The sequence below is a fragment of the Labeo rohita genome, chromosome 25 (genome assembly GCF_022985175.1).
Source record: "Labeo rohita strain BAU-BD-2019 chromosome 25, IGBB_LRoh.1.0, whole genome shotgun sequence".
NCBI lineage: Eukaryota > Metazoa > Chordata > Actinopteri > Cypriniformes > Cyprinidae > Labeo > Labeo rohita.
The window spans coordinates 17,263,298-17,289,399 of record NC_066893.1 but is presented as its reverse complement, the minus strand read 5'-3'; the positions used below and the strand labels follow the sequence as shown (position 1 = coordinate 17,289,399).

The 26,102-nt window shown below is 33.2% G+C and overlaps 2 protein-coding genes across 3 annotated transcripts in view; one reads left to right on the top strand and one right to left on the bottom strand.

Moving 5' to 3' along the window:
* The window catches only part of zgc:101566 (Transmembrane protein 263-B-like), a 38,968-nt gene extending 25,224 nt beyond the window's left edge, over nucleotides 1-13,744 (bottom strand). The window contains exons 1-2 of the mRNA XM_051100194.1: nucleotides 13,568-13,744; nucleotides 12,446-12,539 (exon numbers count right to left, since the gene is read on the bottom strand). Of these exons, the coding sequence (XP_050956151.1) occupies nucleotides 12,446-12,539; nucleotides 13,568-13,573 (100 nt within the window). The 5' untranslated portion in view covers nucleotides 13,574-13,744. The remainder of the gene's footprint in view (nucleotides 1-12,445; nucleotides 12,540-13,567) is intronic.
* Nucleotides 13,745-18,129: 4,385 nt separating this feature from the next.
* Nucleotides 18,130-22,528, top strand: guca1g (guanylate cyclase activator 1g). Of its 2 annotated transcripts, XR_007825795.1 has the most exons (5): nucleotides 18,130-18,590; nucleotides 18,763-18,912; nucleotides 18,995-19,085; nucleotides 19,988-20,241; nucleotides 22,504-22,528. XR_007825795.1 is itself a non-coding variant. In XM_051099970.1 (4 exons), exons 1-4 carry the CDS (start codon nucleotides 18,351-18,353, stop codon nucleotides 20,119-20,121), a joined length of 615 nt encoding a protein of 204 aa, XP_050955927.1. In that variant the 5' UTR covers nucleotides 18,130-18,350; the 3' UTR covers nucleotides 20,122-22,123. The 2 variants fall into 2 exon arrangements, 1 of the variants encoding a protein (XP_050955927.1); XM_051099970.1 differs by lacking the exon at nucleotides 22,504-22,528 and having other exon boundaries at nucleotides 19,988-22,123.
* The last annotated feature ends 3,574 nt before the right edge of the window (nucleotides 22,529-26,102 follow it).

Sequence of the window (26,102 nt, the reverse complement as noted above, 5' to 3'; positions counted from 1 at the left end):
TAGTAGTGATGGGAAGTTCGGATCATTTTATCGACTCGGACCATTTAGACTCGTTTAGCAAAATGAACAAATCCTTTTGAGTCATTTCGTTAATTTTAGCAAAATATAATTAAAATGTTACGCGTTACTTCCCTAACACATCTACTAGAGCCCGACCGATTTATCGGCAGGCCGATATTATCGGCCGATATTAGGCATTTTCCAAACTATCGGTATCGGCATTTATAATGGCCGATAAATGAATATTTCAAAAATAAAATAAAAACGGACGAAACACCCTTCAACCATGTCATGAGTGTTGGCGTTGTATAGTTTGTCCACCAGAGGGCACTCTATACCGTCCCTGTTGGCAACACTCGTGTATAACGCGCCACACATCCTGCAACCTGCTGATCCAGCCAGAGTCGGGCAGAGAGAACCAGTTATCCGCGAGAGAGATCATCGGTGAAATGTGTTCATGGTGAGTTGGTCACAAGACATACATTGCTTGAATAACAATTAAAAGAACATCCCCATCAGTTTTCTTAACTCAAATAAGCATGACAAAATTTGTGACTATCATGTCCAGTTTTGCTGCTGTTAAATAAGCCGAGAGTGAAGCGGAATTAGCTAGTAATTACGTTACGTTGTTACAGTGTAGTTGACTGACTGTCCTTTTAACTTTTGACAATGAGACTGAAGTATTTCTTTAATAGCGTGACAGTTATAGCAATGAGACGTATCATCTCTCCTTGGCCTGCTATATTGAAAATGTATGTTTTACAATTTGCAGTATGACGTTATCCATTGCTAAATTATGGCTCATCATAGACTAGCTAACCACAAAGCTAGCTAATGCCACTATCAGTGGAAGACCGCTAACGTTAACATTAATGAGCTTGGAAACCACAACGAACTTATTCTGCCTAAATAAAGTAATGATTACTGTATTTATAACTAGCATATCTCTAGTTACAGTCCCTGCATTGTAAAATGTAAGTTAGACTTGCGAGGAGTGAACATTTAGACATAGAGAAAAAGTATCAAACGTAGCTTGTGCATAAAAGTTAGCTTTTCTTTTACATGTGTGTGAAATCCAATGACGCCAAGTGTGCGTTGCAGACTGTCGTTCAGCCGCAGCATTAACGAGTCACATAATGGATTTAGATCGCTAAATAGTAGGTTTTAGAAGGCAGGCAGCAACTGATGATTGAAAATGGTTTGATGTAGCTTGGTGGAAAGAATTTAAAAAGTGCAGGTAAAGGGATAAGCAAGCTGACATTGTAATTGTGACAATAAAAGAAACAAGTTTCTTTTTAAAATGCATTATCATATTATGTTAGTTAAAACTCATAAATAACTACAAATAACTAATGTTAGGGAAATCTGTTAATGTTTTGTTGCGCGTTTCCTAAATTAAAAAAAAATAATAAAATAAAAATCGGCCGATATATCGGAATATTGGATTTTAAAACCAATAAATATTTGTATCGGTATCGGCCTTCAAAATCCTTTATCGGTCGGGCTCTAACATCTACTGTTTACACAAACGTTGATCACACTACAAACAAGACAAAACTATAATGCTATAAGAAACAGAAAAGATTCATTCATTGTTTACCTGGGTCTTTAGTCTATGATTAGCTCACCTCACTTCTTATCGGACAAGTTTTCGGATTTGAGTCGTTCGTTCATCACGTGACAGCCCCATAAGATGAACGAACGTCTCGAAAAACCCGAAGACTCGAAACAGGTGAACTAATTCCAGTACAGAACCTAATAGGATGTTGCACAACTGAACGAATCACTCCCCCGAGACAACTCGTTCTTCCCGTTCAAAATGAAAGAATCATTCAAGAAAGAGCCATTAGTAATTCGTAGCATAGTGGACGCGCATCCCAGAGCCTGTGCTACACAAACGTTTGTGCTTAAAAAGTACTCAAATTTTTATTTTTTGAAAAAAATGACAGATCGTTTCGCTAGATAAGACCCTTCTTCCTCGGATGGGATCGTTTAGAGCCCTTCGAAGCTGCATTTAAATTACATTTTGGAAGTTCAAAATCAGGGCACCAATGAAGTCCATTATATGGAGAAAAGTCCTGAAATGCTTTCCTCAAAAACCATAATTTCTTTACGACTGAAGACAGAAAGGCATGAACATCTTGGATGACAAGGGGGTGAGTCAATTATTTGTAAATTGTTGTTCTGGAAGTGGACTTCTCCTTTAAACTTTTTGAATGGTAGTGTATACAGTATATAACAGGAAATTTCTTTTCTAAACCTGACAGTTCTACAATTTATCACTGATTTATTTTTATAGCTTAGCTGCTATAAATGGGCTTGTTGGACTGCGGAAATATGTTTGGACACTAGACTCAACTCTGATTTTAAAAGAGGAAATACAATCCTGTTTTCTATTATCTGCCCCCTTTAAAGCCAGCCTTTGCAGAAAGAGAGAAAAATCTCAGATTGGAATGTTAAAAAAAAAAAAAAAAAAAGAAAAGGTTCTCCCTGGAGCAGTCATAAGTCCTTCAAGGCTATAGAGAAAAAAAGTTCTGAGGAAAGCTCCAGGTTGGGTTGTGTTGTGACAGATAATGAAATGGCCTGTAAAGCTAGCTGATGCGGATCAGTCTTGATGGCTTCTGAGTTTCAGTTTCGAGAGTACGAGACGGCCCAGCATGAGTGTACATATAATGGCCAGAAAACTTCACATTTCCTTCGGTTTGTGACAAAGCATTCAAGTGACAAATGTCTCCCTGTGATCAGACAAGCATGGAGAGCCGTCGTTCGCAGATGGTGCCAACAGCCACTGTCCAAAGTAAATTGACAATATCTATTTGTGTGTGTACCTAGGTGCCTAGTTGGTATGCGTTTCTGGTTTGTTACACTGGACAGGTTCCATTCATCTCTGGCCATTAAAGCTCAGAGGCTCGAGGGGCAGGAGCTTAGAGAGCAACTCTAGCCAAAAAATAAATAAATAAAACAACATAGAAGGCCACATATACTGTACTTAAATCATTTTTCATTTTTGGGTGAACTATCCCTTCAAAGGTGATTTTTAATTTATTTATTTTTTTCACTTTTCATTTTCATGACTCCAAAACTGACTTAAACAAAATAAAAATGACCACAAATTATTACAATTTCTGAAATATGGCATTATAAAAGTAAAATTTTATATACGAAACAAAAAATATATGAATATATAATAATAAAAACATTATTATTATTATTTTAAATTATATATTATTACAAAACTAGAACTTTGTTGCCACCCAAATGCATTTGACATAAAAATTTATTCATCATTCACTGAAAACTAAAACAAAACTGACAAGATAAATTGAGAATAAAGCAGAAATAAAAAAAAATAGAACTATAATAATCATGTTACAATGTTATTTAGAGATACTATTATAGTTCTCAATATTTTTGAATTTGTTAAATTTTTGGTCATTTTTTTGTTGTGCTTGTGTTGTTTTTTTCTTAAAATAAAAATATGTCTATATAGTTTTTATTTTTTTTATTTGATTTCATTTTTATTTCAGTCTTAATTGTAGGTATTTTAGTACATCATGTAAAATTTGTATGAAAATGACAAGGTAAATCTTATTTTATTACAAATAACCATTTTTTATATATGTGACCCTTATAAGTAGCACAGATATATTTGTAGCAATTGCTAACAACACATTGTATGGGTCAAAATTATCGATTATTTTTCTTTTATGCCAAAAATCATTAGGATATTAAGTAAAGTTCAAGTTTCATGAAGATATTTTGGAAATTTCCTACCTTAAATATACAAAAATGTAATTTCTGATTAGTAATATGCATTGCTAAGAATTTCATTTGGACAACTTTAAAGGTGATTTCCTCAATATTTAGATTTTTTTGCACCCTCAGATTCCAGATTTTCAAATAGTTGTATCTCAGCAAAAATTGTCATATCCTAACAAACCATACATCAATGGAAAGTTTATTTATTCTCTGAATTTAAAAAAAGGTACCCGTATGACAGATTTTATGGTCCAGGTTCACATACATGGTTTTAGATTCACTTGACTATAATAAATCCCTAAAAACTGTTAGGCTTTGGTGTTATCAAAACTCGCCACAAGGCAACACTGGCTCAACCAATAGCGTGAGTTTGGGGGCGGAGCCATATGTTGGCCAACCAGGAAGGAAACCAGTTTAAAAAGTCATTATTTTTGCAATTTGATGACGCTAGTGGTGCAGAAACGACCCACTCCAGCTTTAAGTCTATGATGGATAGCAGAATAAAAATAACCATTCAATAGAATCCGTTTCAGCATTAACAAGACACATTATAAAATCAACTCCAAATTACCTAGAATTTAATTTACCTTCACAGGGAGGCTGTAATTTCTTTTGTGCCACAACATCAGATAATTCTTAAGTAATCCATCTACGCCAGCCTATTTTTAATTAAACGCATTACTTAAGATGAAAAACAAGTTGTAGGACTGAACTTGAAACCACCGGCTTCTTTCCGCACTCGAACCGATCCATCATCCCGTTTGATCAGCGCATATGTTGATCTGTGTTTCAGCTATGGGGACCTAATGAAAACGGCGAGGCAGAACCGCAGGTGGACGATGCACCGGGAGCCTCGTGCAGCTTATGGTCCATCCATCATCCTTTTACACAACATCAGATTGAGCCCCTCATGCGCACTGGATCTGTCAGGATGATGGAACAGGCGCACAGCTCCAAGCAAACAGGACAGAAGCGCACCAACTCAATAAAACATCATTTTTAGCTGTTATTAACTTGATTCCATTCTTTTCGACATAAAAGCGAGATTGATTTAATTCAGCTGCTCTCGTAGGCAAATACACACCTTGAATTGTAATTGCACAGGGCGGTTTGAAAGATTGCTGGGTTTGCGCTTGGGTGAGGTTAGATGAGAAGCTCAGCTTTAGGCTATGTGTGGCTACACACAGCAGCAAAATACAGGTTGTCTGTCCTGTTTGGTGTGCTAAACACAGGTATGTTCGTAGACAGTTTGGTTGTGAAAGACAGCGACAACTGCATTCTGTGCCTACAGTAACTATTTTAAATTTTGAGGAATCAAAACTGTAATTTTGACAGCAAGCTGGGTTGATTTGTGCTGTATGAACACAACTTCACTCAACTAGTTGTCAGCCATATCCATGACATATAAGCACAGATTTTGCATATTATTTTTTGCTGTTAATCACAAACACAAGGAAGTTGTACACCAACCTGTTGATTAGTAAAAATGCTACTCAAACTCAAATAGACTTTCCTTTGCGCTTTTGTTTGCCATAGACAACAACAAATAAACTTTTCACCTGAACTGAATCGCATTTCTGCTGATGAATCTACAGAGTTTGCTTTCTAAATTAATTGTGTATAGTATAAAAAAGACTAAGTGTTGTAAAACAATGGCCATAAAAGTCATTCTATTTAGTTTTTTCATGGGCTGCATGCACTAACCCACAGCGTTAGCGGTGTAGTCTGATTCAAAACAAATAAAATGATACTTTCTAGACAACTAAAACATTTTTATAGTTACTGTTACTAAATTAGGGCCCAATTTGATTTCCATTGCTGAATCCAGTCATAAAAATGAAATTTACCGTATTCCTGAAAAACTGTCGTCAAATCATATACAAACAGAAGCCTGAAGGTCTTCACAGCAACCCGTCAAAATAAAAGTTTGGTTTAACTTGAGGAAACTGTGACAGAAATATATTTAATGTAATGACAGCACTACTACTAATAATAAAATTATTAAATCATTTTTTAAAATAATATTTACCAGAAAAATTATTTAGCAGAAAAATGTAAATACACAACACAGTATTTCTGAAAAAAATAAATAAATGTAAATGTTAAAATGTAATTAAACAATTAAAGTGGAATCCAAAATAAAACATGGAAAAAAGAATTTGGTAAAAATAAAACTGAATTTGAGAAAAAAATAAAACATATTTCATACGGCCTTAAAAATAATGCTTGTCATATACAAACAGAAACTTAAAGGTTTTAACAACAACCAATAAAATAAAAGTTTGGTTTAACTTGAGGAAACTGTGACAGAAATATATTACTTAATGTAATGACAGCACTACTACTAATAATACAATTATTAAACCATTATTTTTAAAGGAATATTTACCAGAAAAATTATTCACCAGAAAAATGCAAATACACACAGTATTTCTGAAAACAAAAATAATAATAATAATAATAATAATAATAATATATTTTAATAAAAGTCAATTAATTAAGAGATGCTTTTGATTAAGATTAAATGAAACAATTACAATGGAATACAAAAAATATGGAAAACAAATAACTTGGTAAAAAACAAAACTTAATAGGGCCTTAAAAATGTAATTTCTGTTAAACTTTTAATAAATTGCTGTTAAACTGTGTACATCACATGACTTCAATTTAACCATTTAATCAGAGTCTAGGGGGGAAAAAAAAACCTGAAACCAGAAAATTTTAAACAGAAAACACAGATTTTGGAAAAATATAAAACAGAATGTGGAAAAAATAAATAAATAATAAACATTCATATGACCCTAGTAAATAACTACAATAACTCAAATTGAAGCTATAAAAATATTTTTGTTATTTGAAATAAAATATATATATTTTTTTTTATTTCAGCTAATTGCTAAGGAAACATTTCTAATTTTTATGGAATTTTACCTTGATGTATTAAAATAACTAAAAAGAAAACAAAATAGACATATTTTAAAATTATTTTTTAAAAGAAAAACGTAAAAAAAAAAAAAGCTCAAAATTGTAATAAAAACTATACTTGTGTCTCAGTGCTACCAAAATGACACTGATATATAACAGTATTCTAATATTATTGTTAACTTTTATATTTGAATATTTTAATTTGAATAATCACCTACTTGTTTGTTAGTGTTTAAACTATTTGACCACAAAATTTATATGGTTGCGGAGTCATAGTGTAAGACAAAAAACAAAAAACGAAAAAACGATAGAACTGAACCAAGTTTTGCCCTCCTACCTGTGAGAATCAAATACAAATGAAATCTTTAAAGATGCAATTGAAAGCGCTTTGAGACATTTGCTACAGTTACTGGTTGCTATAGTGACAGGTATTACGAGACAATTTAAGACTCACACCTGCTAATAAATACAGCTGTCAATCCCCAACACAGACTTTGTGAATGTAACCAATCATATGCTAAAAACAGGCTAAGAAAGTCTAGGCAGTACTGTAATTACTCTGTCAGAAATGTCAGTTAGCTGATATTTTACGCATTTGGACAAACCATGACATACATAAAAACACTTAGACAGGATATTGATGTCTAAATGAACGCCTCAACGACTAGTGCTTTAGATATACAGTAGTACCCGAAGCTCAAATTAGCTGACAGACTAAATCTGTGGCATTGTATTTCTCGGGTTTACGTCAGTTCCAGCCTGTTCGCTCAGAAAATAAAGCGCAATCACACCGACAGGGCTTGACAATCTAACCTTGATTGAATTTCGCCCGTCGCTCGCTCGCACTAAAACACACAAAGGACATAATTGTGAAACAACTATGTTCGCCACCCGTAATTTGCTAAAAATTACCGCCCTGCCTTTCGTTCTGTCCTCGCATTTGACATTTACAGATGAGGAAACAGTACAAGCTTGAAAGGAGAAAAATCAGGTGCAAATGTTGCATCAACAGAAGAAACGGTCTGTAAACCGTACACTGTCTGCAGCAGCGCGAACGCCTCAGGGAGGACAGCTCCATTTTGGCTGTATTTTTCCACATGAATATTAGCATGTGGACCAGCCTGTCTGGTTCCGCTCCAAATCCTCTGTGACTACGTCTGACCTCAGACGACCATTCGCCCTGAAGGGACTCATTCTATATATCTACAACTTACTGGCTTGATAAAACATATACACGGTTGGGTTTTGCTGCTTCCCACTCCCGCTGAAATCTTTTCACAAAGTGCTTTTTGGTCAGCTGTTTACCACTGGAACTAGGTAACATCTCAAGACGAGAACATTCTAGCTTCACTGTTGTATTCATGTTTTATTCACACTGGACTAGCCACCAAAAGTTTAGGAACAGACACAACAGCACCTGCAAGAGATGCAAAGAATGTGAGCTGCTCTCCTGAGCCAATTTATTCAGAGTTATGGAAAATGAATCGAATGAATGAAGTGTAACCAGGAGCGTGAAAATATGCAAATTACACCTTATAAGTATCAGTTCACTTTTGTTTGGCATGGATTGTGTTTGTGCCAACAGCAAACCTTCCTTATGTCATAAACAGTTCATTCGATCAGTCCACCTATAATACTGTATAATTGGTGTATAGACTAAGTGAGCAGGTTAAGCAGCTAGAGGCATGCTAAGCTAATATAATGAGCTGTTTGTTTGCAAAATAAGCTAACACACACACACAAGATCCAATTTACCAAAATATTAGTCTTATTCATAAACAAATGACTCCAGTGCCATTTTTTAAATGAACCATTCGGTTTGAATCAGTCAGATTGATCTTTTCCTAAATCAATCGCTATCCTTATTTTCATTAAAGGACAAGTCCACTTCCAGAACAAACAAAAATTTACAGATAATGTACTCACCCCCTTGTCATCCAAGATGTTCGTGTCTTTCTTTCTTCAGCTGTAAAGAAATTGTGTTTTTTGAGAGAAACATTTCAGCATTTTTCTTCATATAATGGACGGATATGGTGCCCCAAGTTTGAACTTCCAAAATGCAGTTTAAATGCGGCTTCAAACAATCCCAAATGTGGTTGTAAACAATCCCAGCCAAGGAAAAAAGGGTTTTATCTACCAAAACGATCGGTTATTTTCACAAAAATACTACAATTTATATACTTTAAAATGTCAAACGCTCGTCTTGTCTTGCTCTGCCTGAACTCTGTTTTTTTCCGGTTCATGACAGTTAGGGTATGTCCAAAAACTCCCATCTCAACTTCAAAATGGTCCTATATCACCGTTTTACCTTTTTTGTTAAGGGTGTTTGATCTTCTTTGCATGTTCACTTTGCAAAGACTGGGTCAGTACTTCTGCAGTGATGTAGGATGATTTTGAAATGATTTTTGAAGTTGAGAAAATACGATTGGAGTTTTTCGACATACCCTAACTGTCTTGAATCAGAAAACACAGAGTTCAGGCAGAGCAAGACAAGACGAGCGTTTGAGACTAAAAAGTATTTAAATTTCGTTTCGCTAGATAAGACCCTTCTTCCTTGGCTGGGATTGTTTACAACCGCATTTAGGATAGTTTGAAGACGCATTTAAACTGCATTTTGAAAGTTCAAACTCGGGGCACCATTATATAGAGAAATGTTTTCCTCAAAAAAAAACAATTTCTTTATGACTGAAGAAAGAAACACATGAACATATTGGATGACAAGGGTTGTTCTGGAAGTGGAGTTCTCTTTTAACCATGGTTTTACAACAAATAAAACCAAAAAAATCATAATTACTTTAGTTAAAGCATGGTAACCACAAGTTAACCATAGTTTAACCATGGTATGGTTACAAACCATGGTTGGTAGTAAAACTGTGGTTGATTAACATTCTTATAACAAGCCAAACACTTTTCCTATAGTAAAACCATGGTTAATTTTCATAAGAGCAGTCCGCACCCTGAGCGAAAACGGCATTCTGGGCTATGAAACCCAAAGCAGATCTAGGTGAGGTTGCTGAGATACTGAACTAGGATCAGTCTGCTTGTACTTCAATCCCTCCTGCTATTTGCTCAGTGATATTAAGCCTGATCCAAACAATTCCCCTCCTTGTGAACAGGCCCAATGCGCTCGTGTACTCAGGCTCAAAACTCATTTCTCATAAAACGCCAGTTATCACGATGACAATTTTCACCAAAACAGACAGTTTGATTTACCCAAAATAGCTTTGTATACATCTACAGATCAACCCACCGTGAATCAGAACAAACAATTCAATATACACAGCGCAGATCCAAAAGATTCTTGTTTTCAGCAAAGACGGACAGAATCTCAGCGATATAATAAACTATTTCAGGATCCGCACTGAGACAGTAGCCAAAAAGCCAGAGGGCAGGCGTTTGCTGTTATGCAATCACCTGTGATGCACTGGTGGGCAGCAGGCACTGAGAATCCCAAAGCAATTTATAGCAACATAATGCAGCCATTTAAACTAAAGAGATTGTTTCTGGCAAAGCAGCGGCATCAGGGCCTTCACCTCGAATAGACTTTTTATGAAGAGACAAGACAAGAGAGCTTTGTTTCTTTGTGCCGTCCCTAGACGTAAAGATCAAATAGCACAGAGAACAAAGGGAGGACATTGATCACGGTTTGGGGACAAAAGCCCACTTTAACTTAAACATGTTCAGTTACTGAAAGATCTTTAGCTTTTAATGAAAAGCATTAATAGAGCCTACGTGCCCGTTATTAACTACAGATACAGCTCTGTGTGTACCAGAGGGCACCTGGAGGGCTTTCTGGGAAGCGGTTTGGAATGATGAATGGATTTGGGAATTAAACCTTCTTAAATCTTCGTACATTACGGCACTTCAAATATTAAGAGATCTTTATTTGTCTTATGTTGGTCAGTGTGGCCCTCTGCAGATCACTACACTTTACTACACCATTAAGAAAGTAATAGATGGCGTATTCTTTGACAAAAATTGACCAGATTATCAATAATGTGAAGGGAATGTTTCTGTGGCATCGCCGACTGCTAATATGAAGCAGCCGAGAGAGCACAAGAGACATTTATATTTAATGCTTTTTCTTTGACTGAGTCTGAAATCTGAAAACAATCAGAACACTTTAAAAAGACTTTAAAAAAACACTTTACAGTATAGCAAACTTTGTTAAAATTCATTAGGTAGGCCTAAGCTGACCTAACAGTATTACAGCAAATATTTTTTTTTAGCAATTATTATATTAATTATTTATCTAGGTCTATTTAATTTAGGTCTTTAGGTCTATTTTATATATTTAATTAGTTATAAATTATAAATGAACTAATACATGCTTAGTAGGTTAAGAGCACTTACTAAATTGTTTTCCATTCTCTTATCTTTTGAGGCTGGTTATTTGTTACATATGGTATTGATTTAGTATCGAGCAATCCCTAATACACATTAAGAATTATACATTAAGCAGCGCACATATTAAATTTGACATTAAACAAATAAATATTACAAATGTAGGAAAAAAAATTAAATAATTATTTTTTTTTAATGATTCTTGAGCAGCATATTAGAATGAAAAAATTATTTAAAATAATATAATTTTGAAATTACAATTTTAATTTGTAAACATTTCACAACATTACTGTTTTTACTATACTTTTGGTTTTAAAAAAATCCAGCCTTAATTTAAAAAAATAAATAAAAATAAATACATTAAAAAAAAATAAAAAAATAAAAATATCTTACCAGCTCCAAACTTTCCCATATTTCAGAAGCAAAAGTATCTTCATTGCAAATTTAAAAAAAGTAACAAAAAAAATAAAATAATTTCTAGACACATGTACTTTAGAAAAGTAGAACCTTTGAAAACAATCCAGTGAGGACAAAAAAAGTGACTTAAATAATGAAAAATTTCAGAGCTTGTCATCTAAAATATACTTTTTTTTTATATGTTCATATGAAGTGACCTAAATACATAAACCAATAAGACTGTATTGCCATATCAGCATAAATACTGAAAAAATACATATAAAGAATAATAAATATAAAAACTATAATATATTTTTATCATTTTGTTGTTGTGTGTATATATATATATATATATATATATATATATATATATATATATATACAGGGGTTGGACAATGAAACTGAAACACTGGCCAATATAGTGTTGGAGGTTTCATGGCTATATTTATGCAGCCTGGTGGCCAGTCTTTACTGATCGCACATTCCACCAATAAGAGCAGAGTGTGAAGGTTGACTTTGTGCACCCAATAGCTCAAACATTCTACCCTGAATGTGGTGCCGTGTATTAGGATGATAATGCACCAATACACACAGCAAGACTGGTGACAAGAGTGATTTGATGAACATGAAAGTAAAGTTAAACATCTCCCATGGCCTGCACAGTCACCAGATCTGAATATTATTGAGCCACTTTGGGGTGTTTTGGAGGAGCGAGTCAGGAAATGTTTTCATACACCAACATCACATAGTGACCTGGCCGCTGTTCTGCGAAAGGAATGGCTCAAAATCCTTCTGGCTACTGTGCAGGACTTGTATTTGTCATTCCCAAGATGAAATAATGCTGTATTGGCTGCAAAAGGAGGCCAAATATATTATATATATATATATAATTTTTTTTTTTCCTAAATCCTTGTTGATTAAAAAGTTATTGGATACATCACACCAACAGCAATCCATTCAATAACATATTTGATATATTATATATTTAAGAACACATCAGCATAAATAAGGCTAAACATACCCTCAGGTGGTTCTTCACGCAGGTATGGTGGAAGTTCTTCATTGTTCGGGTCAGCAGGTGCTTCCTCGATCACCTCAGTCTCTGCACTCGGGCCCTTTAATTAACATAATTATACCATTCATACTGTTAATACATAAACTCACACTCCAAACAATAACAGTTATTCCTGTCCATGCAATACATTTTCATGCTCCCATCAACATATATTGTATAAAATATTTAACTTGCAATTTTAAAACACTATATTTGTTTGTAGTACATTAATTACTTTTAGTAGACATACTAGTTCTACAACATAAATTACACACAATTTGAACTAATGTGACACTGAAAGTTGATAAACTAATGACATCATCTTGCAGGAAGTGACATCATTTTGGTGGGGAAAACAGCAAGCATGAGCAAGTAGCAATGGGTTTGATGTTTCAGTGTTTTGTAGTATTCATTGGATTTTTCCATTTAAAACATGCCATCATGTACCAAATAACACATTTCAAGTCGACACCCTCACGTAATTTAATTTGTCAGTCCCTTAATAAACAATTGATTTATATTTGCATCTGGTCTGTCATTCAAGCTATAATTGCAATGAAGATGTTTGGGCTTCACCATGACACATTTATAAACATCTGCTATCCAAATGTATTTGAAAACATCTTGCAAACAAAACCTACTTCTTTCTGCAAAGTTACAAAGAGCAAAAGATGCTGCAAAGCAGTAATGACCCAAATACTACATTAATTATCATAACCATCATCATCTCCGTTCGTTTACAGCCTCTGACACGGCTAACAACATAAACTTTATGACTTGAAAAATAAACAAAAGTAAAATTGCACAGTTTACACAATGTGTTTTGCACTATCATGCTGATGTAATATTATATCCAGGCATCGACTTATTATCAGCTGCCCCGTTTAATGTTTTATTGCAGCTTATTTATTTATTAGCGCGAGATAACACAACATCCACCCGACGTAACCGCATTTAATGGCACAGTATCAAAAAGGCCCGTATGTAAATATAAAAATAAATATTCAACAGTTCGTGTCGGTGCAGAATCAGGTAAGAACAGGTTTGGCTTTATACTGGCATGCAAAACAAACCAAATCCTTCACTCACCTTCATTACTGAGGCTTTTAACACAGGCGTGCTTTAGAAAGCGCGTCTCTGCACTTCAATACTGACGGACGCACAAGATTGCAGAATGGAAATAGCGCTTAATACGAAATAAATACAGCGTTTGCTATGTTTTTTCATGCGAATGTAAGCGGAAGTGACGTCGGGATGTTTACGGAATTTGGGGGTGCTCCTGAGCTGTTGGTCGATAGGGGGCAGCAGCGCGTTAATTATGCTCACTGATGTTAAACGTTGACAAATTTACAAGTTTTTACCCTTTAACATTTCATTGTTTATAGTTTTATAATGTTTATACGGGGAAAAAACGTCACAGATATTTAGGGGGCACGTATTTTCAGTTTAGCTCTTTTTTATTTACTGATTTTTTAAATAAGAAATATGCATATTAGCTACACTTCTTTATGTTTTATAAAAATGTCTTGTGTTTCCTGAGGATGTGGGATTGTGGTGATTCAGAGTCGAGGATTACATTACATAATATTAATGACAGCTGAGAAAAGGTGAGGAACCTTTTATGTCTTCACTGTCAGTCCTGACAAACTATCTCTTACATGCTGCTGAATAATATATCACCTCATCAAAAAGAAGACTAGAGGTGAACCGGGGTGGATTTAGGTTTTATTGGCCGGAAGTAAAATTGATGTGATTCTGCATTTAGGCCAGAGTTCAGTGGGCAAGGCATTAAGCTTTGCTGGAAAGAGGGCATAAATGGACTTGACCTGTTTAGCAAATATTAAATTATAATGCTACTCTTACCATATGGCATATTTTTCCAGTCATTAAAAAGGACTACCAGTCAAAAGTTTTTGAACGGTAAGGTTTTTAATGTTTTTAAAGAATTCTCTTCTGCTCATCTGAATTTATTTGATCCAAAATACAGGAAAAGCAGTATTATTGTGAAATATTTTTGCTATTTAAAATAATTGCTTTCTATTTGAATATATTTTAAAATGTAATTTATTCCTGTGATCAAATCTAAATTTTTAGCATCATTACTCCTGTCTTCAGTGTCACATGATCCTTCAGAAATCATTCAAATATGCTGATTTATTCATTAAGAAATTAATACTTTTATTTAGCAAAGACGCTTAAAATTGATCAAAAGTGGTGATAAAGACATTTATAATGTTACAACAAATTTTTTATTTCAGGTAAATTATTTCTATTCATCAAAGAAACTTGAAAAAAATCTACTCAGCTGTTTTCAACATAATAATAATAATAATAATAATAATACATGTTTTGTAAGCAGCAAATCAGAATATTAGAATATTAGATCTCTGGAGTAACTATACTAAAAATTCAGCTTTGAAACCACAGAAATAAATTACATTATATATATATATATATATATATATATATATATATATATACTATGCTAAAATTTCAGCTTTGAAATCACAGAAATAAATTACATTATATATATATATATAGTCTTTGTTGACCTGTTTAGCAACTGATAAATTATATCACAGAAATAAATTACATTTTATATATATATATATATATATATATATATATATATAAAGTCTTTGTTGACCTGTTTAGCAACTGATAAATTGTAATGCTACTTTTACCATATGGCATATTTTCCCTAATATTAAAAATGATATTTTTATTGATTTTTCTTAATGCGACTATTTTTGAAGTATTTGTTGACCTCTTTGGTGAATATTAAACTATAATGCTCTTACCATATGGCATATGGGATAATTTATGTCCAAGAATGCATATTCTTTGTAGGTCAAGTATTTAAAGCATCCTAAACCTAATAATTTATTAATTATTCATGACATCACCAGTACAGCCAGTGTAAAATTCAAACATTTCTCTTTCTCTCTGTTCTTGCGGTTATTTAATTATTTATTTGACTACTTTAAGTATTTATATGCATATGCATATTCTGCGTAGGTCAAATATTTAAAGTATCCTAACAGTTGATTCATTTATTCATGACATCAACAGTAAAGCCAACGTAAGACACATTTCTCTCTCTTTGTCTCTCCATTTATTTGTATTGAAGTATTTTTTTGTTCATGCAAATATGTTAATTATTTAAAAAAAAATTCATTTACTCAAAAGTATGCATATATTTTTTACGTCGAGTATTTAAAGTATCCTTATCCTAATAATTTCTTTACGACGTCAACAGTAAAGTCAATGTGACTTCAGATTTCTTGTCTGACTGCAGCTGAACTGAGATACTCAGCTTAACCTGTTAAAAGGTTTATTTATAGGCCACTCTAGTTAAAAGGTCCTGTTAGGACAGCTGCTTGAGGAATGGTACTGTAGAGGAAAGGTAAGACTGGTGAGAATGGTTTGGCCCTTTAAAGCCCCCGGTAAAACCATATGTTTTAGAAAGGCAGTCTAAATGATTGCAGTGATAGGAAGTCAGAGCTTAACGTAACTAGTCACACAAGACATTTTCTGACACTGGTGTAATTGAGTATGTTGGCCCCGCTGATCTAATTAACTATGACTTTATGAATAATCAATCATTTAAAAGAATTAATGAATCATTTAGAGAGAGACAAAAGGCTGAGTGGTGTTAGCTTGATTTATTTTTGAATTCTTTTGTGTCGCCAGCTATACAGAAGTACATGAAAGTTTCAGTGCTGTGTATGGGTATAGATGGGCGAATCTCAAAGGATGTTAAAACATGTATGGGTCATGTCTTATCTCACTCCAACACCAAAAATAATATGTCAAGTAAGTTGTATTAAAAGTATTATTCAGTTATAATATAATATAATATAGTTATGTGGAGTATTTCATGAACTTTATGTATTTATTAATTAATTATTTACTGGCTCATATTTCACTCTTGCACAATAAATTACATATGAAAATTGTACAAAAAAGTATTTTTACATCATCAGAGTGTTTGTTGTACTTTAATTGACGCTAATTTATAATATAATATAATATAATATAACGATTTGGAGTATTTGTATATTAAAAACCATTTATTTATTTATTTGTTTGTTTATTTATTTATTTATTTATTTATTTATTTATTTATTATTTTCTGGATCCATAATCATCCTTACACAATAAATTACATATGTTAATAGTATTAAAAAAAGTCTTTTTATATCTGTTGTACTTTAATTGTTACTAATTCATAATATAATATAATATAATATAATATAATATAATATAATATAATATAATATAATATAATATAATAATAATGATTTGGCATATTTGTTGTATATTAAAATCATTTATTTATTTATTTATTTATTTTTTATATTTGTGGGTCAATAATCATCCTTACACAAAAAATTACATATGTTAATTGTATAAAAAAAGTATTTTTTATATCATGATAGTATTTGTTGCACTTTAATCATTGCTGATTCACAATATAATATAATATAATATAATATAATATAAATGATTTGGCATATTTGTTGTATATTAAAATCATTTATTTATTTATTTATTATTTTGTGGGTCAATAATCATCCTTACACAATAAATTACATACGTTAATTGTATAAAAAAGTATTTTTATATCGTGATAGTGTTTGTTGTACTTTAATTGTTGCTGATTCATAATATAATGTAATATAATATAATAATGATTTGGCATATTTGTTGTATATTAAAATCATTTATTTATTTATTTATTTATTATTTTGTGGGTCAATAATCATCCTTACACAATAAATTACATACGTTAATTGTATAAAAAAGTATTTTTATATCGTGATAGTGTTTGTTGTACTTTAATTGTTGCTGATTCACAATATAATGTAATGTAATATAATAATGATTTGGCATATTTGTTGTATATTAAAATCATTTATTTATTTATTTATTTATTTTTTTGTGGGTCAATAATCATCCTTACACAATAAACTACATATGTTAATTGTATAAAAAAGTATTTTTATATCGTAATAGTATTTGTTGTACTTTAATTGTTGCTGCTTCATAATATAATATAATATAATATAATATAATATTTGTGGAGTATGGAGTGTTTGTTGTATATTAAAATTATTTATTTATATATATATTTATGTATTATTTTCTGGATCATAATTCATCCTTACACAATAAATTACATATGTAAATTGTATAAATATCTATTTTACACTGTGATAGTATTTGTTGTACTTTAAATGATGCGAATTTATAATAATATAATATAATATAATATAATATAATATAATATAAGAGTTGGAGTATTTGTTGTATATTAAAATTATTATTATTATTATTATTATTATTATTAATAATAATATTATTATTATTATTATTATTTATTTATTTATTATTTTCTGGATCATATTTCATCCTTACACAATAAATTACATATGTAAATTGTATAAAAAGTATTTTTACACCATGATGATATTTGTTGTACTTAAATTGATGCTAATTTATAATATAATATAATAATATAAACAAAATGTGTATGTGTGTGTGTTTGTACATACATATGTATTTATTTATTTATTTTAACAAGCCCTCATCTCAACCTGCAATACAGGCTAACTAATAAAAAGTCTGAAAACTGACTCATCGTTCTCTAACAGCTAAGTTCATATTAGACTTATCATATATTAGTTCATGAACTTTTACCTGAAGATTCTGCACATCAGACCAAAGAGCAAATGAGATTTAGGCCTTCTAAAAATACCAGTGCCGTTCATAGTAAGACAACACGTTCCTAGTTGTAAGTGGATTACATCAGTTTACCTGCAAGGAGAACTCAGCTTGGCATGTTCGCCATTATCGTTGCCATTTTCATATGACCTGCACTGTGAGTTTTGGACAAAGACTGTATTTCAGTATGGGTCAATCTCAAAGCGATGAAGACAAGGAAGTGGAGCTAACAGACATCCAGCCTCTTTACACCAAATTCATGAAAGAGTGTCCAAGCGGAGCCTTGCATCTTCATGAATTCCGCAAGATCTTCGGAGTTCAGAGCACATCAGAAGATGAAGCTTTGTACATGGAAACCCTCTTCAAATCATTTGACACAAACAGGGTGAGCGCAAAAGTTGAAAAGTTCTATTCTGCATAACTTATTTAAAAAAATGCAAGTTTCTCATTTTCTTAAAAATTAAGTGCTGATTGCAAAGCAGCAATTTCTATGCATAATCTGTGATTATTTGCATATGTGATCAGCTAATCAGCTGGAAATCATTCGTGCCTTGTAGGATGATGTTATAGACTTCATGGAATTTGTAGCAGCCGTCCACCTGGTTTTAAGAGGAAAACTGGAGGACAGATTGAAATGGTCTTTTAAAGTCTATGACAGAGATGACAACGGAAAGTTGGACAGACAAGAAGTCAAACGTGTTATAAAGGTACTGTAAAAGTGATCTTGAGTTTCACCATTCATTTGTACTTCCTCTTCTAATGCATTTCTTGGTCATTTTCGAATTCTAGATAATTTGCCAACTTAAGAAAAACAGCATCGACATGACACCAAGTGATATTTGCGACAGGATATTTAAAGTTTTGGATGAAAATAATGATGGTAAGTGTCTCTTCTTACTCTCAAATAAATACTTAAAGACCAAAACATGTAATATCTTGGGATAAACAGTTATAATGCTAAAAGTATGTAGACATCAAACAACGCCCCCATAAGAGCTTGTTAAAAATTTAATTTCAAGCCATAGGCTTTCACTTTTCTAGGAAAGCTTTCCACTAGGTTGCAACATGTCTGTATGGATTTGTGTCCATTGGAGAGCATCAGTGAGGACAGGGGCTAATGTTGGGTGATGGGCTCTGGCTCACAGACAGCCTTCCAGTTCATCCCAAAGCTGTTTAGTGGAATTCGGATCTGGGATTTATGAAGGCCAGTCAAGGACAAACTCTTCAATTTCTTTGTGTCATTATATATCTTTGTGTCATTAGTTACTCACCCTCACATCGTTCCGAACCTGTAAGACCTTCGTTCATCTTTGTAGCAGAAATTATATTTGTGATGAATCCGAGAGCTTTCTGACCCTGCATAGACAGCAACTGACACGTTCAAGACCCAGAAAAATAGTTAAGACATTGTTAAAATAGTCCATGTGACATCAGTGGTACAACCTGAATTCTATGGAGCTATGAGAATAAATAACGACTTTATTCAGCCATTTCTTCTCATCCTTTTCAGTCTTCGATTTAGGAGTCGGCACTAATACTGATAGACAAAGTAAATAAACTCATGGGTGTATCAAAAGGATGTTTACTTTCGAAAACTGCACAGGAGCACGTTGATGAATAAACAGCCTTATATAATAATCCCATGTGCTGCAGCCTAAATATGTGTAGACTTAGACTGCTGCTAAATTAAGCCCATCGGTGGTCAGAGAGAGAGTGAGAGAGAGGGGTGGGGGCTGATGAAAAAATCCATTAAAGACTCTTCCTCTTCCTCTTCATCCACAGGTCAGATATCCCTGTCAGAGTTCATGGAAGGGGCACAGAGAGATGCCTGGATTATGGACCTCTTAAAACTGGACACTAATGCACGTGGCTGGTTCAGGGAAAACTTGGGGAAAAAAAACAGGAGTTTTCAATAAGGTCAAGCCCCATGGGCCAAAACCTGCTTGACCTTTAACAATCTTTCAAATGTTGAGGCCTGCAAATGGATGAGACCTGGCGTGGAGGTCAGAAAATATTTGCCTTCTGTCACAAGCGACGTACGTGCCTCGTCATACACTTAGCACATTGATGTTCAACCAGTCAGCATGCATAAAAGCAACTCACGTTTTCTTCTTGGTGTGGTGTTGATGCTGATATTTCATTACCCAAAATTATATTAAGAGCATGAATCATTTAGTTCTAGAGGGAACTATAAATACCAAGTTCTGTCATGAAACTCTAGATGGTGCAGGCTGATGGGTCATTAACGCAAACTGATGATAATCACAGCGTTAAACTCTTTGGCACAAGCTGATTGGTTCATGTTGCATACGGAGCAAATGAGCTTACTGCTTTACATTTAAATGGCTGGTTAGCATTCACCAGAGCATTTCGCAGCGTGCTTTCAGAGTTCCTTTGAAACCCTCCACCTCCCCAGCTCCACCTGTGTAGATCTGCTACGGGGCTTAAATACTCACAGCACCGTATCGGTGTCTGTATTGGCAGCAGCAAGTACCCTTAGTTGCTTTGCAGCGGCAGCTGCAGTAATCTACAATAATATCAGTAACCAACAGTGGCAGCAATTCAGCAGCTTAGCAGATCTATTCCACCAAAACCAAATACATTAACATTGCCATATCCATTGCCATGCTGACATCTTCTGAGAGTTGTAATGATAGTTTTTCTATTTAACCCATTTGTATCATTTGTATTTAAGAGGCATTTTATTTAATTATTTATGTCACAATTTTGATATTATCAGACTAGTCAGGTCTACGCAGGCGTGGTAATATTACATGAATTAATATTATCAAAATTATTTTTTTATATATTATACATTATTTATTTGTCTTTACAGAGCATCTGAAATCGACTATTTAACCCAAGTTTTTGTAAAAAAAAAAAAACAAAAATAAAAAAATGGCTTTTATTTTACTTGTATTATTACAGAGGTGATTATTTTATACCATAAAATATAGTGTGTCTATATTATTTATTTATTTATTTATGCTCATACAGTACATCTGTAATTTTACTATTTAACAATTCATTTTTATGTAAGAAACAATGTTTTTTGCTTATTTCACAATTATGCTATAACATATGGAAGCCCGTTTTCGCCACTGAATAAAACATGAAAATAAGGTTTTTGCGATTGCGACTTTTTATCTCATAATTCTGACTTTTGTCTTCAAATGTTCATGATACAAACTCGCAGTTCTGACTTTTTTTCTCAGAATTGTGACATAAACTTGCAAGTGGGAGATAAAACTCACAATTCAGACTTTTTTCTCAGTATTGTGATAATTCACAATTTAGAAAAAAAGTCAGAATTGTGTGATATAAACTCTATAAAATCTCACAATTCACAATTGTTTCTCAATTTTTTTATGAAAACTCGCAAAAGTGAGTTATAAAGTCAGAACTGCAGGATATAAACACAACTCTGACTTTTTTTTTGTCTCACAAATGCGAGTTTATATCTTCAATTCTGATTTTTTTTTTCAGATTTGAGAGATATAAACTCGCAATTGCGAGTTATAAAGTCCAGTTTTAAGGGGAAAGTTTGCATCTCACAATTCTGAATTGCATGTTATAAAGTCAGAATTGTGAGTTTATGTCTCACAATTCTGACTTTATAACTTGCAGTTGCAAGTTTATATCTCCCAATTCTGACTTTTAAATTCGCAATTGCGACCTTATATCACAATTCTGAGAAAAATTCAGAATTGTGAGTTTGCATCACAGAATTCTGAGAGATGTAGACTCACAATTGTGAGAGAAAAAGTCAGAATTGTCAGATAAAAAGTTGCAATTACCTTTTTTAAAAAATGTTGTTTAGTGGCGGAAACAGGCTTTCATAATAATCAGATTATATTATAATAATAATCAAATAAAACAATATTTTTTTGAATAATTAAATAAAAAATGTCATACAATTATTACAATCAGTTTATAACAAAACAATATATCAATTATTATTTATATTATTAAAACAAATTATATAAAATAATTACAATGGCAATAATTTCATATGCAGTGTGTCTATTTTGTTTGTTTGTTTATTTGCTGGTTTGTTTAACTAATAACTTGCAACTTTTAACATCTATGGATGATTCTTCCATTTTTGTGTTTTTTATGTTTCTGTCTTACAGGTGCTATGTGTAAGTTTTTCAGTGCAAAGTGCTTTCTCCTGTTCCAATTGTACATCCCAGTGTGGAATGTATAAACAGTATGCAAATAAGCGTTGTCTGATTCTGTGATCATTTGAACAACGAGTGCTTTTACATGCAAAATCTTACTCTGATTATTCCCGACAGCATGCAAGGTCATGTAGACGCCTTAACCTGTTCCTTTATCAGGTAAATGTCATAAACTGTTTATTCAATGTGCAAATGTCTTGAGTGTATTCTAAGCAGCTCAACTTTGCAATATTGACCATTTTCTGTGCGCAACAAAATGCTTGAATGCCCACAGCTTATTATACAATGTTGCTGTGGAATCCATGTGCATGAAGAAGAGCTGTAATCAGACGAATTCTGCAGCCTGGAGCCTGAAGCGCATTTATAATTCATGTCTGCATGAGTTCACATATGCCAGGTTTACAGGACATGTGACACACAGGCCACTCATGCATGTGCATGCATCATTTATGTACAGAAATAAACCATATTTTTCAATGATTTATTGACCTGAATTGGAAGACAGATTTACTCCAGCATGGTGCCGTGGAGTATGTGATGTGTTCACAGATGGTGCTTAGCAATGAACTATTCTTAACAGTGACATAATTCAAACTATGTTATTTTTTTTTTAACCCTTAAATCTAAATGGAGCTCTGGCCAAGCCACAATTAACCCCTATAAACCATCTAGGTATAGCCTTTTGGGGACCTTATGAGATACTGCATTCCTCAAATTAATTTGTAATTCATTTACTTTTGTTTTTTCTCATTTGAATTCTCTGTGATAAACAGTTAACACACGTGGTGATTACTCACTAAAAACTCCCACAAATTATGTTTTCATGCCATTTTAAGTCTTATTTTGACGTAATATAGTGGTTATATCGGAGTTGTTTACTTACTTTTTTAATTAGTCTTTCCATTAATGCCATTATATTGTTCATTCAGAAATGTATTTATATTTCAGAGGTGATTTGTTGCTGCTTCTAATAGAAATCATGTAAATTTAATGGAGGTGAACTTTTGCCCTGTGAATTATTTTGCGATTCTGCAAATTTAAGATGTGGGTTATTGTCTTTAGCTAATTATATTACGTACTGTAATGACCTACAGATGGATGCAGACAAACGTCCCCCAACGCCTCAGTAGTCTTGCTGTGTTTTGTCCTATTTTTCCAGTTCTCACTTCAGCAATCTACATGCGTCTAACTAAATTTAGTCTCGGCACTTCAAAACAACTGTAGCTTGTCGTATCTCATTTTCTGTAAACTCACTGGGGTCTGGTATTCCTGAAGGATTAAATAAATTTTAATCTAATTTCTAAAGCATTTCTGTTGCATCAAAGAGCTTGAAACAGTTCTGTTGTAACATAATTTTAACAGCCTTCTGAAGCAGTTCCTGGCAGTTTATTCAAAATTCATGTGGTTTGTTGGCCCTCCATAACAAGCGCATTAAAATTCTCCATGACATAGTTCTCCCAGTCACCAGGAAGATGCTAAATTCTGTCCACCAATAAAACACACTGGAAAAAATAAATAAATAAAAGAACAAAAATAAAAAACAGACACAAAATATAGAACACACTGTTATTATTATATATACAATATTCTAAAAAAATATATAATTTTAAGTTGTCCCTCAAAATTGGACTTTATAACTCACAATTGCAAGCTTATACCTCACAATTATGATATATAAAAAAAAAACAGTATTCAAACCCCTTCATTTTTTTCGCATTTCTTGTTGCAGCCTTATGTTAAATTGCTATCAGTCTTGCATTTTCCGCCAAAATTGGACTTTAGAACTTACAATTGTAAGTTTATATTATGCAATTCTGACTTTATAATTTGCAATTGCAAGTTTTTATCACATTTGCGAGAAAAAAAGTCAGAATTGTGTTTATATATACAGTGCCTTGCAAAAGTATTCAAACCCCTTCATTTGTTCACATTTTATGTTGCAGTCTTGTTAAACTGATATCAGATTTGCATTTTCCCTCAAAATTGGACTTTATAACTCACACTTGTGAGTTTATATCATGCAATTCTGACTTTATAACTCACAGTTGCAAGTTTTTTTTATCACATTTGCGAGAAAAAAAGTCAGAATTGTGTTTATATATACAGTGCCTTTCAAAAGTATTCAAACCCCTTCATTTTTTCACATTTCATTTTGCAGCCTTGATAAACTGCTTTAAATAATACAGGTTTGTAACAATTTGCAAATTTATTAGAACTAGAAAAAGTGAAATCATTCCATTGCATAAGCATTCATACCCTCTTCTGAGAAATTTAGCTCAGGAGCATTTATATAGCTTGTAGATGTTACTACACTTTGAGTGGAATTAACCTGTGGCAAATTCATTTGAATGAGTATGATTTAGAAATATAGAAGTAGCCTTAATGAAAACTTAGTCCAGAGCATTCAGAACCTCAGACTGGAGAGAAGGTTCACCTTTTAAGAGGACAGTGAGTCTAAGCACACAGCAAGAGTGGTTTTTAGACAACTGTGTATGTCCTTGAGTGGCCCATTCAAGCCTGTTCTTGAACCAAATCAAACATTTCTGGAGAAACCTGAAAATGTCTGCCAACCCCCATCTAAACTGACAGAGCTTGAGAGGTGAAGAGGTGAGAAGAAGAATGGCAGATAATTGCCAAATGCAGATGGGCAAAGCTTGTCGACTCTGACCCAAAAAGACTTGAGGCTGTAAAGGTGCTTCAGCTAAGTACTACGTTAAGGGTATGAATACTTATGCAATGTACTTATTTCAGTTTTTTCATTTTAATAAATTTGCAAAGTTGTCATAGAGTGTCATTATGTTTATAGAGTGTAGAAGAAAAAGTTATTTAAAGCAGTCTAACATGAGTCTGCAACATAAAACGTTAGCATTCAAATATTCTTTGAAGATACATGATAGCATTGTGAAATTCATTCTGGTCTGTTTCCCAAAATGCACCATTGTGGCATTGAGAATGGATGCATCTATGTTTAGTGAGGAGGAATTTCAGCTATGAGACAAAGGCAGTGGCAGCAGGAGAGCAGGGGACTGAGGTCACATGATCCAGCAGTGACAGAAGCACTTCAGTGTGGAATCACTATAAAACCATGTTTGTTTTTATTCACTAGAGAAACCCTGGCAGTCATGTATGCGTGAACACAAGTGTGTGTGCCTTTACTTTGGGGTCACATTTGCCATTAAAAGTTAGCTAGGCTTGACAAAACCTTTTACTGTAACCATATATGTGTGCATGTGAGTGTGTACAGTATGTGTCACTGTTGCTGGGGAGGATGGAGCTCTCTAATCCGATGACAGGACAGTGTGACGGCTCTAAAGCAATGTGTCAATCATTTGGGAACACACAGCAGTTTTATCAGCAGCAGTCATATTTTTACTGTTGAAATATTGCATGCAATCCTGCAGCGAGAGTCTTTATATTTAACTTGGTGTTGGTATGCATGTGCATTTGTTTGGTTGCAAACACATGTACAGACATTCTCACAGTCTGCTGTTGTCCCTTCAGGGCCATTTGTAAGGGAAACAGAAGAACTACATAACAGTCAGAGTTTATGTATACATTCTATGTTTAGAATGGCATACTGCCATTCTTACTATATTTAGTAGCACCGTGGACAATCCCACAATTCAGTGCGCTCCACTTGACCTTCCTTTTTCAGTGGGATGGGGCCAGAAGTAATTTGAGCTACTTCATTCATTCATCTATTTGTCTATCTATCT

Coding starts and splice junctions, on each gene's coding strand:
- guca1g (XM_051099970.1), top strand. CDS start 18,351: ATGACCTGCACTGTGAGTTTTGGACAAAGACTGTATTTCAGTATGGGT. Junction 18,591..18,762: donor AATCATTTGACACAAACAGG/GTGAGCGCAAAA, acceptor CGTGCCTTGTAG/GATGATGTTATAGACTTCAT. Junction 18,913..18,994: donor AAGTCAAACGTGTTATAAAG/GTACTGTAAAAG, acceptor TTCGAATTCTAG/ATAATTTGCCAACTTAAGAA.